General features: G+C 44.8%; 1 protein-coding gene and 1 long non-coding RNA gene across 3 annotated transcripts in view; one reads left to right on the forward strand and one right to left on the reverse strand.

Moving 5' to 3' along the window:
- Window positions 1–14,582, reverse strand: part of LOC109488663 — a 108,397-nt gene that overhangs the window by 86,237 nt on the left and 7,578 nt on the right. For both annotated transcript variants that reach the window (XR_004623432.1, XR_002141561.2), the window contains exon 2: window positions 1,865–1,999. This is a non-coding gene — a long non-coding RNA (uncharacterized LOC109488663). The remainder of the gene's footprint in view (window positions 1–1,864; window positions 2,000–14,582) is intronic.
- On the forward strand, window positions 8,021–9,833 carry LELP1 (late cornified envelope like proline rich 1). The gene is made up of 2 exons (XM_002930845.3): window positions 8,021–8,276; window positions 9,466–9,833. Exon 2 carries the CDS (start codon window positions 9,487–9,489, stop codon window positions 9,793–9,795), a length of 309 nt encoding a protein of 102 aa, XP_002930891.1. The 5' UTR covers window positions 8,021–8,276; window positions 9,466–9,486; the 3' UTR covers window positions 9,796–9,833.

The following is a 14,582-nucleotide window of genomic DNA, read 5'->3' on the forward strand; positions in this document are numbered from 1 at the left end:
TAAATGATGTATGTTTGTGGATGGATACAATCTTGTGACTGAATAGCTGAATGATGTGTGCCAAAGATGTCCATGATTTAATCCTGGGAATTTATGGATACATTACATTACAGGGTAAAAGGGATTTTTGTAGATAGGATTCAATGAAGAATATGGAGATGGGGAAGGTATCCTGGATTATCCAGGTGAGCCCAGTGTACTCACATGGGTTCTCATAGGAAGAAGGCAGGAGGATCAAGAGTGAGTCATAGGAGATGTAATGATGGAAGCAAGATATTGGAGTGATGTGAACAAGGGGCCATGGGCCAAGGAATTCAGGCAACCTCTAGAAGGTAGAAAAGGCAAGAAAACAGATTCTCCTTTGAAAGCTCCAGAAGAAACAACCCTGCCAACATCTTAATTTTATTTTTTTATTTTTTATTTTTTTTATTTTTTTTTTAAAGATTTTTTTATTCGACAGAGATAGAGACAGCCAGCGAGAGAGGGAACACAAGCAGTGGGAGTGGGAGAGGAAGAAGCAGGCTCATAGCAGAGGAGCCTGATGTGGGGCTTCGATCCCATAACGCCGGGATCACGCCCTGAGCCGAAGGCAGACGCTTAACCGCTGTGCCACCCAGGCGCCCCAACATCTTAATTTTAAACTCTGACTTCTAGAACTCTAAGACAATGAAATTGTGTTGTTTTTTAAACCATTGAGTTGATGGTGATATGTTACAGCACACAGGAAAGTAAAAGAAACTTTAGTCCCTCTGCTTAAAATTTCTGAAGGAGACAGGAGGTGGGGGGCATAAAGGGCACTTGGTTCATGAGCCCTGGAGTCCCTAAACTAGGTCTAGTGGACTGCTGGAGATGATACTTAGGAAAGCTGATTGTTAAATATTCAGAAATTTGGAAGCCTACTGTTAAACCATTGGTAGCTTGAAATTGTCCAGGATTTACACCCTGAAAAGCACACAAATCCAGGCTTTGCCGCTTTCCCCGCAGCAGTGTTACCAGCCACCATTGGTTAGCCCCAGCTTGGGGGTGATAAATTCAGCAGTGCTGTGATGGAGACTGCCAGGTGGCAGGGCACTATGAGTGTCTTTTAGCAGCTGAGGACTTCAGTCCTACACCTGGAAGAACATGAATCCAGTCTGGAAGAGGGCCCAAGCTCCAGAAAGGAACCCAGGAGCCAGCACCTTGATCTCAGCCTGGTGAGACCCTGAGCAGGAAACCCAGCTAAGCCACGCCTACATCTTGGAATCAAGGGCACCATGAGATCCATGAGATAGTTAGTGTGTGTTAGTTAAGCTGCTGTTTGTGTGATTTGTTATGCAGCAATAGAAAACTGACATACATTCTAGAAACAGTTTCTTGCCCTCCAACTATTCTCTTCCTCAGGTTCCTATTTTTTTTTTCAAGCATTTTTTACCCAATCCCATGTCCCGGTTCTGCCCCATCTTCATCTCTCTCATCTTGAGTCATTTCAGATGATGACATTCCTGCAGGGTCCCTCATGGTTATTGTCCCACTGTGAAGTCTCAGCCCACCAATGAAGGGCTTCTGTTAGGAGTGTGAGAGAGGTCCCATCACAGGAGAAATGAAGGAAAGGTCCCCCTAACCCTCCCCAGGTCCCTGAGCACTGCCCACTGGCCCTAGCAAGCACTAATGTCCCAAATGCAGGGCCCCAGTATTCCCAGGAATGCCCACCAAAGGAGACATGCAGCCTCTGAGGCCACCACCCATATTCAGACTTGAAGCTCCCCTCATGCACCTCCTTCCCCCACCAAGCACCCCATAGCCCCACAAAATTCCAGCTCTCATAGGCTCCAAGTATAAAATCTTCCCAGTCCACCGGCTTTCCATAGGCAGTTAAGTGACCCACCCTGGATCCTGTAACAATAGGGATTAGACCACAGTACTTTCAGGATCATCTCTAGGGCCTGGTGGGTGCTTCCTTCCTCTTCTGTCCTCTGATCAGAGCCGGCTCTTGTTGCTGCTGCTGGTCCAGTGCTGCCTCCTGGTGGTAAAGAAGATCATTAGGAAAACCATTCTCTCCCTCCTCCAGTGTTAAAAATATGAAGACCTTGTAAAGCAAAGATGGTTCCAAAATTGACAAGGACTGTCCTAAATCTGAAATTTCCGCAGAATTTCCTGACTTTGCAATCCCACCTTCAGAGAAGGAAATGGGTCCCCAGTCTTTTACTACATACACAGAGATTGAGCCTGCAGAAGGTACCCAGTGTGCCAAAGGGGCCTCTCTTGATCTCTGGTCTCTTCATTCAGACATCTCTTTCAGTGAGACCCCATAATTTTCCCCTTTCAGGAAGATGAGAAGGTGACAGAGTCATAGGAACACACAGGAAACAGAAGCTGGTTGGGAAAACTTAGGAAGAGCCCAAGGAGAATATGGGTCACAGCAGAGGAAGTGGGGAGAGATTTGTTCAGGAGAATGACTCCGACCTTCCCAATGCCTCACAGTTCCCACGCCAGCTGCTGCCCTTCCAAGTCCACCTTATCTTGTATCCTCCCTTTACTTCTGAAGCAGGTCTCTCTAGGCAGGGGATTTGGTTGTGTATGGGGGTGGGGGGAGGAAGGATTCCAGGCAAGGGTGGCACTAGTTCCAGAGAAAGGCTGGAGCTTGATGTGTGAGTCCATCTCTACTCGCTTATGACCCTGAGCCAGACGGCAGCTCTATCCTGGACATAGATGGGTGGTCTGGGATTTCCAGCCTGTAGGCCCAAAGATGCCTGCCTCCCGGGGTCTCTGGGCTAATACAGATACACTGACAATGGAAGTCTACCCTTAGAGACAGATCTCTTCATTATCATCTCCACCTTCATGAAACCAGACCTCCCTCCTCTAACAAATAGTTTATTTTATTCTTAACTCCTCTGCTCGATTTTGTCTTGTATATCCACTCATTCATTCCCCAAACATTCACCGAGCCATCTATTATCTATCAGGTCCTAGGCCAGCACTGAAGATGCAGAAAAGAATAAGAAGGCCCTTCTCTGGAGCAGGGCATCCTGTGAGGCAGGAGACAGAAGTGTACACAGTCCTTGCCTCCCAGCAGAGCAGGTGAGGGCACCAAGCTGTAGAGAGTACACTGGGGATGTTCAGAGACAGCATCTCTTAACTATAGCGGTGTAGGACCCAGGGACATCTACATGGAAGACAGGGTTTTCAAGATGAGTTGGAAGGTGAGAAAAAATAATAAACATCAATCAGACAAAAAGGGGAAAGAATTCCAGTTTAAGAGAAGAGCAATGGCAAAGCTACTGAAATATTACTGCATCTCTTCATTGATAATAAGCATCAGTAACTGAGTGACCAAGACATGCTGAGCTATGTGCTGGGGATTAAGAGTACAGAGATAAAAATAAATGTTTCCTGATCTCCTAGACTAGCCCATCATTTGAGAGAGAGAAATTGGAAAATAAGTATGCAATATGGGGATGAAATCTTAGAATGAGCCTGGCTCAGGCAACTAACAAGCCTGAGAGGGTCAGATAAACCATGCCAAGGACAAAATGTCCTTGAAATTCCAGGAGAGAGGAGGCAGGTAGGAAAAGAGGAAAAGGAAGGCAGATGTGACTAGCAGAGAAAAAGCACAGAGTCAAAAAAGCCTGGCACATTTTGGGAACCTTAAATAGTTTAGAAAACTGAGATGAAATTTTGTAGACCCAATTTTGAGACCCTTGGGCCTTGTCTTCAATTTGATGGTAAATTGGGGTGTATCTTCTAAAATTAGCTGTAAGGGTGCTGTGGAGGATGAATTAGAGTTGGGGTACTTTGGGAGACCTGTGACAATGACAAGTTCAATGAAGCAACAGCAGTTACCATGAAGGTGATGGGGGGTTGGCTAGAGAGAGGTGCATACTCTGGCTCCCAATACCAGCCTGGAGCACGAGCCTGTGGTTTGGGACATAGAACTGGCAGGTGCTGTTAGCACGTTTGGTGTAGGGCTGAGTGAGAGGCAGGAGGCCAGATGATCCTGGGTTTCTGGTCTGGAGGTCTCAGTATATGGGAACGTGCCTCACAGAGTTGGAATGAACAAGACAGCATGTAAGAAAAGATGTGGAAGGTGACAAATTCTGAGTTTGTGAAATCAGTTTGAGGTGCCAGAGTATATCCAATGAATGTTAATACTTAGGCCTGTAGAAAAGGGAAGAGTGTGGGCTTTGGATTTCTTTGGCATAGAGGTGGTAGAAAACAGTGGTAGAGAAGGAGGTCAGCAGCAATATGTCGGGTGAATGAAGTCAAGTGAAGTTGAAAGGATTGAGCAAAGGAGGAAGAGGTCATGGAGGAGGGTAGATGAGGCCAGAGAAATGGGACACAGTCCAGGCATTAGAGGAACCCAAGGTGAGAGGGGTGGAATAGAGAATATAAGAGTGTCGAATACTGCAGTAAGGTCAAACTGGATCAATTCAGAACCATGTCCATGAAAATGCCATAGAACTTCTCTCACCTAATACACAGTGAATGAGTAAAAATGCATAAACATCAGGAAAACATCACTAAGAGTAATTGAACAAAGAAGGGGAGGATTATGAGTGTTTACCATGGGCCATATATGGCCCACAAGAGAGAGAGAGAGGGAGCTCTGTGCCATGTGAAATCCTATCCAAGAGGGCTGCCTGGAGGGGAAGTAATTGCAGCAGAGAGAAGCTGGAGGGGAGCTGTCAAATGTCTAGGTGCTGTAGGAGCTATACGCAATCAGCACTCTGCTCAACACCCCAGTGAGGGGTGACGGGGTCCCCTGAAGAACACATTCAAATTCCCCACAAGAGAAAATGTCAGCTTTAACCCCCTGGCAAGCCCAGAAAGCTCCTAAGTATCAGGACACTAGAACAATATCATTCAGGTAAGAACTTTCCTGTCCCTTCTGTCTCTTCCCTCTGCAGCCCCTTTCCTGAAACCAGTGGCAGTTGGGCGAATGAAGGAAGAGGAGAGGAAACTCGAAAAAGCAAATAGAGAAGATGTTTTCCTTTCTGAAGGAAAGAGAAGGAAATCCAACGTTCAGGGAAATATACCTTCTAATTACTGAAATAAGATGGCTCAGAATAAATAGAGGTGACTAGAGAACTTATCGTCTAAGCACGATCCTAAAAGTTTAGCATATGCTACAGATTCCATCCCTGGAGGAAGGGAAGAGCCAGCCCCACAGAAAAGGTCTTAAGAGACACCAATGGGAGGAACAGAGTTGCTTTCTGACTTTATCCTGTGAGGACTGTTTATTCAAGTGAAGTTAAACTGCTGACACACAGAATTCGCTGGCCTAATATACTATGCAATCATACAGCCCCTACGGGCTCACACAGATAAACCACTGAATGGTCTGCTTATCTAATCTTCCTGTGAACTCCATCAGGAACTTTGACTGGAAGGCAGAAAAAAATGTTATGGAGAAGTGGTATTTCAGGACCAAGATCTGGTGAAGGGAGTGCGGAGAGATCCAGCAAGCCAGGGGATGAAAGAGCCAGGAAAGCACTGACAAAAATAACTCACATGTACAGCAAACATTTACTAACAGCCTGGGAGGGTCAGATAAATCATGCCAAGGACAAAATGTCCTAGAAGCTCATACTTCATTCGTAGAATCTCATTCAATCTTCACAGCAAACAATGAGTACAGTGAGAGTGTAGGGTGTAGGCTTTGCACGTGGAAATGTGACTGGCATATTGTAAGCACCCAATATAAGTTACATATTGTTCTAAGATGAGTGCTTCTATTATCACATTTTAAGGGTGAGGGAACTGAGACTTAGAAAGTGAAGTCAATTTTAAGTAAAAAAAATGAAGGGGGGATTTGAACCTAGGGATCTGACTCCAGGGTCCTCACTCTTAATCTGGGAGCTTAATCTAGGAGCTTAATCTAGGATACCCACTCTTCTCCCCTTCCAGCCTCTTTCCCTCTGAGACCCAGCAGCTCTAGAAGCTGGTACCTTGCTGCAGTGCCTTGCTGCCAGCCATGCTGTTGACCAAAGGCTGAGCCAAAGGTGAGGGTGTTAGCCAGGAGATTAACATAACACTGCCAGGAGTCTTGGCCTTTAAAGGAGGGCTTTAAAGACTGAAAAGAACTAGGGATGTACTGTATGGTTAACATAATAAAAAAATATTATTATAAAAAAATAAAGACTGAAAAGATGATGGACAAATGTCCTAGTGAAAGTCCAGTGGATGATAATCTTTCATTCAGCAGGAATTTCTTGAGCAAGAAATAGGAGAGAGAAGAAAGGAGAGAGAGGAAGAGGACAGCAGCCAGACAAAGGCCAGTAGAAATCACCACACCTTTTTTTTTTCTTTTTTTTAAGATTTATTTATTTGAGTGAGAGAGAGAGAGAGTACCCACATGGCAGGGAGGGGCAGAGAGTCTTAAGCAGACTGCAGCTGAGCACGGAGCCCAGCACAGGGCTTGATCTCCTAAAAGCCACGATCACAACTTGAACTGAAGCCAAGAGTCAGATGCTTAACTGACTGCCCCACCCAGGTGCTTCCAAATCACCACATCTTTTGACATCACCATCACAAACATTTGCCTTTGCCATAGCCAGATGGCTAGCTTTGGTCCAGAGCCCAACAGCAGGTGGAGCTGAGTCTCTTGAGATGGGTACAGAAATTGCTTCTCAACAGCTTTGAAGAGCTAGAGCTCATAACAATGAAAAGTATAGAGCAAAGAAAATGAGTTTTGAAGGGTAGGCTGTACCAAAACAATGGGTCTAATACCAATTATCCTGGTGGCAGGGAGTTAAATTCTGGCCCACTCTCCCCTTTTATTGGTTCATTTGGGTTTCAATTGTGTATGACATTCTTTCTCCTTTGTAAATAAACCCTATAGTGGGGTTCCCCATCCTCCCAGTACCTTTTCTCTTCTCTCCTCCAATCCTCTCTCATCATTATCCACTCAGCAAACACCTGTTGTGCTACTGAATAACTCAAGGTCTCAGTCTGCTCAGTAGCACAGGACTGGAGCCACATTTCCAATAACTGTTCAAGATGCTCCACTATGACCACACTCAACACGCTTGGACTTAAACTCATCTTCTTCTAATACAAATCTGTTCTGTTTCCTCAGCACCCATTAACAATAGTACCTGGGAGTCATTTTCATAATTGTCTTCTAATTTTCCCATTAACGGAATCCCATAAACATACTTCTCTGATGATGCTTCTCTAAACAGCACCCTTTCAGTACCACCACCACTGCCCTCCTTCAGACTTGGAGATGTTTATAATCTCTGAAACAGGTTAGTGCAGCTTTTGTCCCATCCCCCAGTCCATCCCACACTTTGCTGTGAGAAATCTCTGTCAACATCTTAGACATGATCATTTCACCATTTTAACCAAAAGTCACCTACGGCTGTCAGTGAATGACTGCCACGATGAATTTTCTGAGTTCAAGGCACTATGTATTCCACCCCATTTGGCTTTCCCACACCAACCTCCTACTACCACCCCAGACACACCCCTGGTCCAACCACAGAGACCCACAGAGACCCACTGANGACTGCCACGATGAATTTTCTGAGTTCAAGGCACTATGTATTCCACCCCATTTGGCTTTCCCACACCAACCTCCTACTACCACCCCAGACACACCCCTGGTCCAACCACAGAGACCCACTGGCCAAGCCTTTGAAAAGGTAAGGAATGAACTTTCTGAGAGGCAAAACTTTCTACTCTAAGACAGTGACAATCAGTGAGTTACAGGCAGAAACACAGAAAAAGAGCTAAAATAATCCCTGGACTTGGGCTAGGTTGTGGGGAGTGGTAAAAAGAGGTTTCAGATTCTGATATTAGAAAAATAGGGAAAAGAGAATCAAAATGGCTGTGAGAAATCTGGGAAGCTCTCCTAGAGAGGTGGAGAAGGGGCAAGTTCAAAGAAGTTAAAATTGGGGGGGGAAATAGAGACCATGTGTAAACAGAGCTTTTCTTCTCGTAGCAACAGTGAACCTCTCTATCCTCAGAGTTCAGGAATCTTCATCATAGATTTAACCGGCATGAATTTTGACCCCCAAATTTTGACCCTGGGAGGGAACAGGACAGCAAAACTGGAGTGATTAAGCACAGTCTATTCTCAAGGGCTTGAGTTGAGCTGGGAGCTCTGGAGTCACACAACAATCGCTACCCGATGATGCAGTGATGAGGTCACAAGTGGGGCTCCCCTCCCCCCCACCACCCTTGGCTTCCTCAGAGCTAGGCAGAGGAACCAGAAGGAAAATCCACCTTCTCACACAGAGCAATACCATCCACCTCACTCGACTACTTGTCAAGTTCCCTACCAGCACAAAGGGGTGAGTTGCATTTGGACAACTGCAAATGTCTTTTTCCTCTTCTTTCCTAAGAGTGACTTAAAGCACACCAGGCATTGAACAGGGTTGAGATGATGGCTATTTTTGAATGAAAGCGTCCTTTCATTTTCAATAGCAAGAACTGGGCTACGCCTCATTTGAAAGAGAGATTCTTAACAATTTTGGAGTTTTACTTAATGATTTATCTCTCCAGAGAGCCATATTGCTTTTAAAACTAAATTAGATAAACGTTTACTTTTATATTGTTGAAGGAAATCAAAGGAGTGCCAGTTAGATACAACTTGCAAGTATTGTCAGGGACTGAAAAACCCTGTTAATATCTAGAAGTCAAATCATCCATAGAGGACCTAACTCAGGGCAAAACTTAACAGAAGGGGGGAGAATTCTTCCTTAAAATCATATTTTGTGGCTGTCACATTAATATTTTCAGAGGAATTAGAATTTCCCAGTTCATCAACTCCGCTCCTGAGTTCTTCCCTTTCTCTAATCACGGGGAGGAGGGGCCACAGAGTGGCCTACGAGAATCCAAGAATCCAGCCACGGTATAGATTCAGTTACCTTCCCATCCCCAGTTTTCAAGTGAAGAAAGCAATTCTCAAGGCTTTGAGGGCTTAGGGAAGACACAAGAATGAAAGAAGTGTCTTGAGTCCCTAAACCCACTAATATACCCTCTCATTCTATCTCTAGAGGGTTGAGGAGGTAGCCCGGCAGGGATTGTTTAAATCCCTTGTTGTGCCATGGATGCCTTTAGCAGTCTGACCAAATTCATAACTTCAGAATAATGCACTTAAATAAACTAATTAAAAGACATGGAGTTACAAAAGATACCAATTATATTGATAATATATGATTAAATATGGCTTTATCATTGGGTGGGGGGGTAGTTCCAGGACCCTAAGTTGAGAACTCCTGCTGGGGGATATGGAATTGAGACAAGGGTGAGTGAACAAAAAGCAGGGTAAGGGTGAAGAGGCCAGGAAATGTCACCAATCCACTCCAAGGACAAGAGGACACCCCTTAAATGAGAATTTGGTCTAGAGCCGAAACCATCCCAGGAAAGTTTCTTCATAAAAGCAAGGATGGGAGGAGGTGTGAGTGGGAAGTTTTGCTGTTCCTCTTCCACCTTTCAGTGTGGTCTCCCACATACAACTTCTTGCATATTTCTTTACAGGGCCCAGAAAATCAAAAAACAATGTCAAGTGATGATAAAAATAAATCTAGTGAACCCAAGAATGAGCCCAAGAACTGTGATCCCAGGTGTGAACAAAAGTGTGAAGCCAAATGCCAGCCTAGCTGTTTGAAGAAGCTGCTGCAACGGTGCTCTGAAAAGTGCCCACGGGAAAAGTGCCCAGCACCACCAAAGTGCCCACCGTCCCCATCACTGTGTCCCCCACCATGCCCCCCACCATGCCCTCCTCCATGCCCAGCTCCCTGCCCCCCCAAGCCCTGTTCCAAGCCCTGTCCTCCTAAATGCCCATCTCCCTGCCCACCCCCAGAATGAGGCACCAAGGGTACCACTCCACCCACTACCTCCAACATCTACCATGTTAACCATCTTGTGCTAAAAGCTGAAGCCATGAACTGACAAGTAAATGTGTTCCTCTGCTGTACGAGGCTTTCTTCTCCTGTTTTTGTTTTTGTTTTGGCAGTTTGAGGGTTCTTTGTTGTTTTCCAGCACTAGACCACCAAGAAGCAATCCCTAGAGTGAGGCTAGAACCCTGGCACTCTAAAATCGACAATTTTTGAAGATGGCCTCCCCTCTGGCCCCTCCTGCTGCATACAGGGATGTGGCAGCTCCTGAGGGTCGCATCCAGGGCATGCAAACTGAGAGAGCCATAAATTTGGCTGTTAACAATGGTTCACCTCAGGAGCCCAAGTGGCCACGACAGAGGAGGAGTGCAAAAGGGGGAAAGAAGAGTGGGATGTTGAGGAAAGGTCTAGTCCAGAAAGGCTCAGGAAAAATTCCACCTTCAGCTGTTAATCTCACTGCATAATGCTTGGGCAGAACAGTCTGAAAGCAGGCTGTGTGGGCTTAAACTCTAGCTCTGCTCTAAGCTTTGGTTTCCTTCTCTCTGTAAAAGGAATGCTGATGCTAACAGTGGGCTTGCAGGGTTGTCATGAGGCTTAGGAGGTAACACGTGTCCAGTGCCTGATTTACTGGGACATAGCCAGCACTCAAGAGGGGAACACACAACACCCACCCAGGTTTCACATGTCACACCTGAACATAATTGCCCTGTACCCTTCTTCCTCATCAGGTACAATATTTAGGTTCTAACATATCTATAAGCACAGCTAGGCACTTTTAAAAAAATAAAAAACAACGGTACCTGGGTGGCTCAGTCAGTTGAGCCTCTGACTCTTGGCTTCAGCTTCACGATCTCAGCATCAGGAGATTGAGCCCAACATCATCAGGGCTCTGCACTCAATGGGGAGTCTGCTTGAGATTCTCTCCTCTCCCTCTGCCCCTCCCCCACTCATGCTCACTCTCTCTAAAAAATAAATAAATCTTTAAAAAAATAAATAATATATCAGCTATCAAAAAGAACGATTTCTCAACATTTGCTGTAACACGGACGGCACTGGAGGGGATAAAGCTAAGTGAAATAAGTCAAACAGAGAAAGACAATTATACGGTTTCACTCATCTATAGAACATAAGAAGTAGGAAGATCAGTAGGAGAAGAAAGGGATAAAGAAAGGGGGGGGTAATCAGAAGGGGGAATGAAGCATGAAAGACTATGGACTCTGAGAAACAAACTGAGGGCTTCAGAGGGGAGGGGGTGGGGGAAGGGGATAGACTGGTGATGGGTAGTAAGGAGGGCACATATTGCATGGTGCGCTGGGTGTTATACGCAACTAATGAATCATTGAACTTTACATCAGAAATCAGGGATGTACTGTATGGTGACTAACATAATATAATAAAAAATATTATTATTAAAAAATAATAAATAAATAAATAAATAATAAAAACAAAATTGAAGTTGTGAATTATACTAATGTCAGCTGGCTGGTTTGGATATTGAACCATAATTATGAAGCATGTCACCATGGAGCGAATTCCAGTGAAGGGTACATGGGATCTGTATTAGGACAACCTCCTGTGAATCTACAAAATTTCAAAACGAAACCTTCACACAAAAGAAAGGATAAATCTGAAAGCACCTCAATTAGGAATGAACAGGAAAAGTATTCACAGCTGTTATGTTAAGTGGGAATTATTTACAAGTGGCTAGGGAAAGTCCACATCAACCTTGCCTAATTCACAAAAGGGAATATAGATCAGTTCATTTTGCTGGGAAGGGTATTAGAATAGGGAGGGTGCATAGAATTAGAACTGTAGGAAATGGGGTGTCAGGGCCTGGGAGCATGGTCACCATTTCAATCTCCCTCATTTCCACCAGTCTCTACTCATCTTCAGGGTGGGTCTCCTCTCCTCCTAGGACCCCCTCCATGTGGTAAGGTCCTGGGCCAGGTGCAGACCCAGCTTGTTGATGAGTTGAGCTGGAGATGCACCTATTCCTTCTGGGAAAGAAACCTGATTGCCCAGGAGTACATGAGCTTACCCCTGTGGCCAAGTGAATAAGAGAGTTTTGCCACACCGAACAGACTAGTTTGTCATTGCAACCCACAACATTCAAGTGGAACTAGGTTTAGGGTTCTCTGTTGTCAGAGTAAGAGGAAATGAGAGAGGCCAAATCTAGAGTGGCTACCTATGGATTCATGGCACGCAAACAGTTTTCCATCCTTCTGAGTCTAGAAGCTGATACAGGACCACAAAAGTGCAGTAAGAACAGATAGTCCAAAACATTCCCAAGACACCGGGGACCTCGGCCAGACCAAGTCATATAATTAGGTAGTTGCAGAAACAGACTTTTAGGACATGAGAGCTAGACAAGGCTTTTAGGCATGCAACCCCTCACTTTCCAGATGTAAGACTACTACCTTCTCTGACATGAAGAGGGCTTTGTGTCTCAGAGGCCCTGCAGAGATATGCCTCCTGGATGCTGGGAACTTCTGGAAGCCTAGTTTAGGGCATTAGGGGCCTGTGGTCAACTGTTGATAAAAGATGGACAACTCTTGAACCTCAGTAGAAATCACACAGGAGGGAGGGAAGGAGAAAAGATGGAGAAGGAAAGAGAGAGAGCCTCTTCCATCTATTTAATGATCACTTTTAAATAATAAATCTGAGAATCCCAGTGCTAGAGTGTGCCACTGTTGATGAGAGCATAAACAGACAAAAATCCTTTTAGGAAAGAATTTGAGAAATATGGAAATATGTGTCAAAAGCATAAAATGATTCAGTCCTTGGACCCAATTGTACCACATCTTGGAATCTGTGCAAAGAAAAATAATTCCAAAATAGAAAAAAGAAAAGCTATGTAAAGCTGATTATCACATTGTGACTTAGAAATAATTTAAATATCTAACAAATTTGATCAAATACACTTGGATCTATTACTTGATGAAACATTATGCAATTATTAAAATGTATTAAAGGGGGGGCACCTGGGTGGCTCAGTCGTTAAGTGTCTGCCTTCGGCTCAGAGCGTGATCCCAGCGTTATGGGATCGAGCCCCACATCAGGCTCCTCCGCTATGAGCCTGCTTCTTCCTCTCCCACTCCCCGTGCTTGTGCTCCCTCTCTCGCTGGCTGTGTCTCTCTCTGTCAAATAAATAAATAAAATCTTTAAAAAAAATGTATTAAAGGGAAAAAAGGCCACAATTGGATGTATAGCATAAAAGCAATTATGTTTAACCAAAAACTTCTATGAATAATGATGATGATGATAGAAGGAAATTTGTCAACATTCTACTTATTTTAGGACAATAGAGTTATGGATAACCAGTGGAGTATTTTCATTTTCACTAGTCTTTGGATTTTCATAAATAAGCTTTTATTGCTCATGTAATAGAAAAAAAATTATATAATCATGAATACTTCAGAAACCCACCAAAGTCCTTACATTTGCTTAATGAACTAACTAAATAACTAACTTACTAAATAAATAAATAAATAATAAAAAAGAAAGAAAGAAGAATATCTTCCTACACTTGAGTCCACACCGTGGCTGCCTTCATTTGAGGGGTAGGGTCTCAGTCCCAGGCCTCCAGTGGCTCTATGGCAGTGTGGGTCAGGGTCTGGTGCTCTCCTGAGTGGCTCTGAGGACTCTGGGCACAGACTGGGTGGAGGCCTTCTCTGAGAACATGAAACCATCCATTTGCCAATTTAGTTCTCTCTTCTCCCATGTAAATGAAACCAAAGATACACATCTCTTAATGGCTACTTTCCCAGCAAAAAGCTGGATCAAAGGCAATGCCAGGCAAAATGGCTAGAATGTGATGAGTGTGCTACCTCCCTGCAGAATGCCATAATTACTCCCAGCCCCAGCGGCAGTCAGCAGGGCCCTGCCCCAAATGGTAGAGGGTTGTATAAATAAATAAGCAACACCTGAAGAATGGCACCACGAGAAACTGTGCCATGTTAGTCTTGATGGCTCACAGATACTGTGGTAGGGCAGGACCAAGCCTCTCCTTTCGTGGAAAAGCTCTAAGAAGAGACTCTACCACAGACCCCCTTCCATCATGGGTTCTTGAGAAGCAGGCAGTGTACAGCTGGCCTTACAAAAGGACTTGTAAGTCCTTCCAGACCAGGACAGCTGGGGGCGGTGCTGTGAGCTGGGCCAGTGCTATATGAAAGGGCTGGCACACAATCACAGGGATGTCTTGCTTTGAAGCTCTGAAGCTGGAAGGCACCATAGAGCTTACTTTCATGTGTTCCCCACATGCAAATGGCAGCTGGGGAGATGGCAGCAAAGAGCCAGTTACCAAACCTGTCTATTTTCCCATCTTGCTTCCACATGATCAAATATTCCAGCCAGGAACACGAGCACGGACACATCCTGGGAAGCTTTATTGATGATGACAAGTCATAACTGCTTCTGTGCCACAGCTGTTGATGCTCAGTAAAGAAATAGGTGGGTAAATACAGTAAGTCAATTGCCAAACACATAAAGATGCTAAGATACAAATTGATTGTAAAATGCGTAGCAGGGTATTTTCAGCTGCACCAGGTGCATAAAACCGGTGATCCCTTACCTACAGAGCTCTGTGCTCTCTCCCAGGCTGCACGGAATGATGCTCAGACTGAAGGTTGTGCTTTTCCCACCAGAAACACCCCAAAAGTTTCTCACCTACACCACCCTGCACCTCCTAACTGGCTTTTGAGGTTCCAAGTTCACCTTCTAGTCCTTCCTCCAGTGTAGGGCAGCCAAGACAGGCTGCCT

The sequence above is a fragment of the Ailuropoda melanoleuca genome, chromosome 2 (genome assembly GCF_002007445.2).
Source record: "Ailuropoda melanoleuca isolate Jingjing chromosome 2, ASM200744v2, whole genome shotgun sequence".
Taxonomy (NCBI): Eukaryota; Metazoa; Chordata; class Mammalia; order Carnivora; family Ursidae; genus Ailuropoda; species Ailuropoda melanoleuca.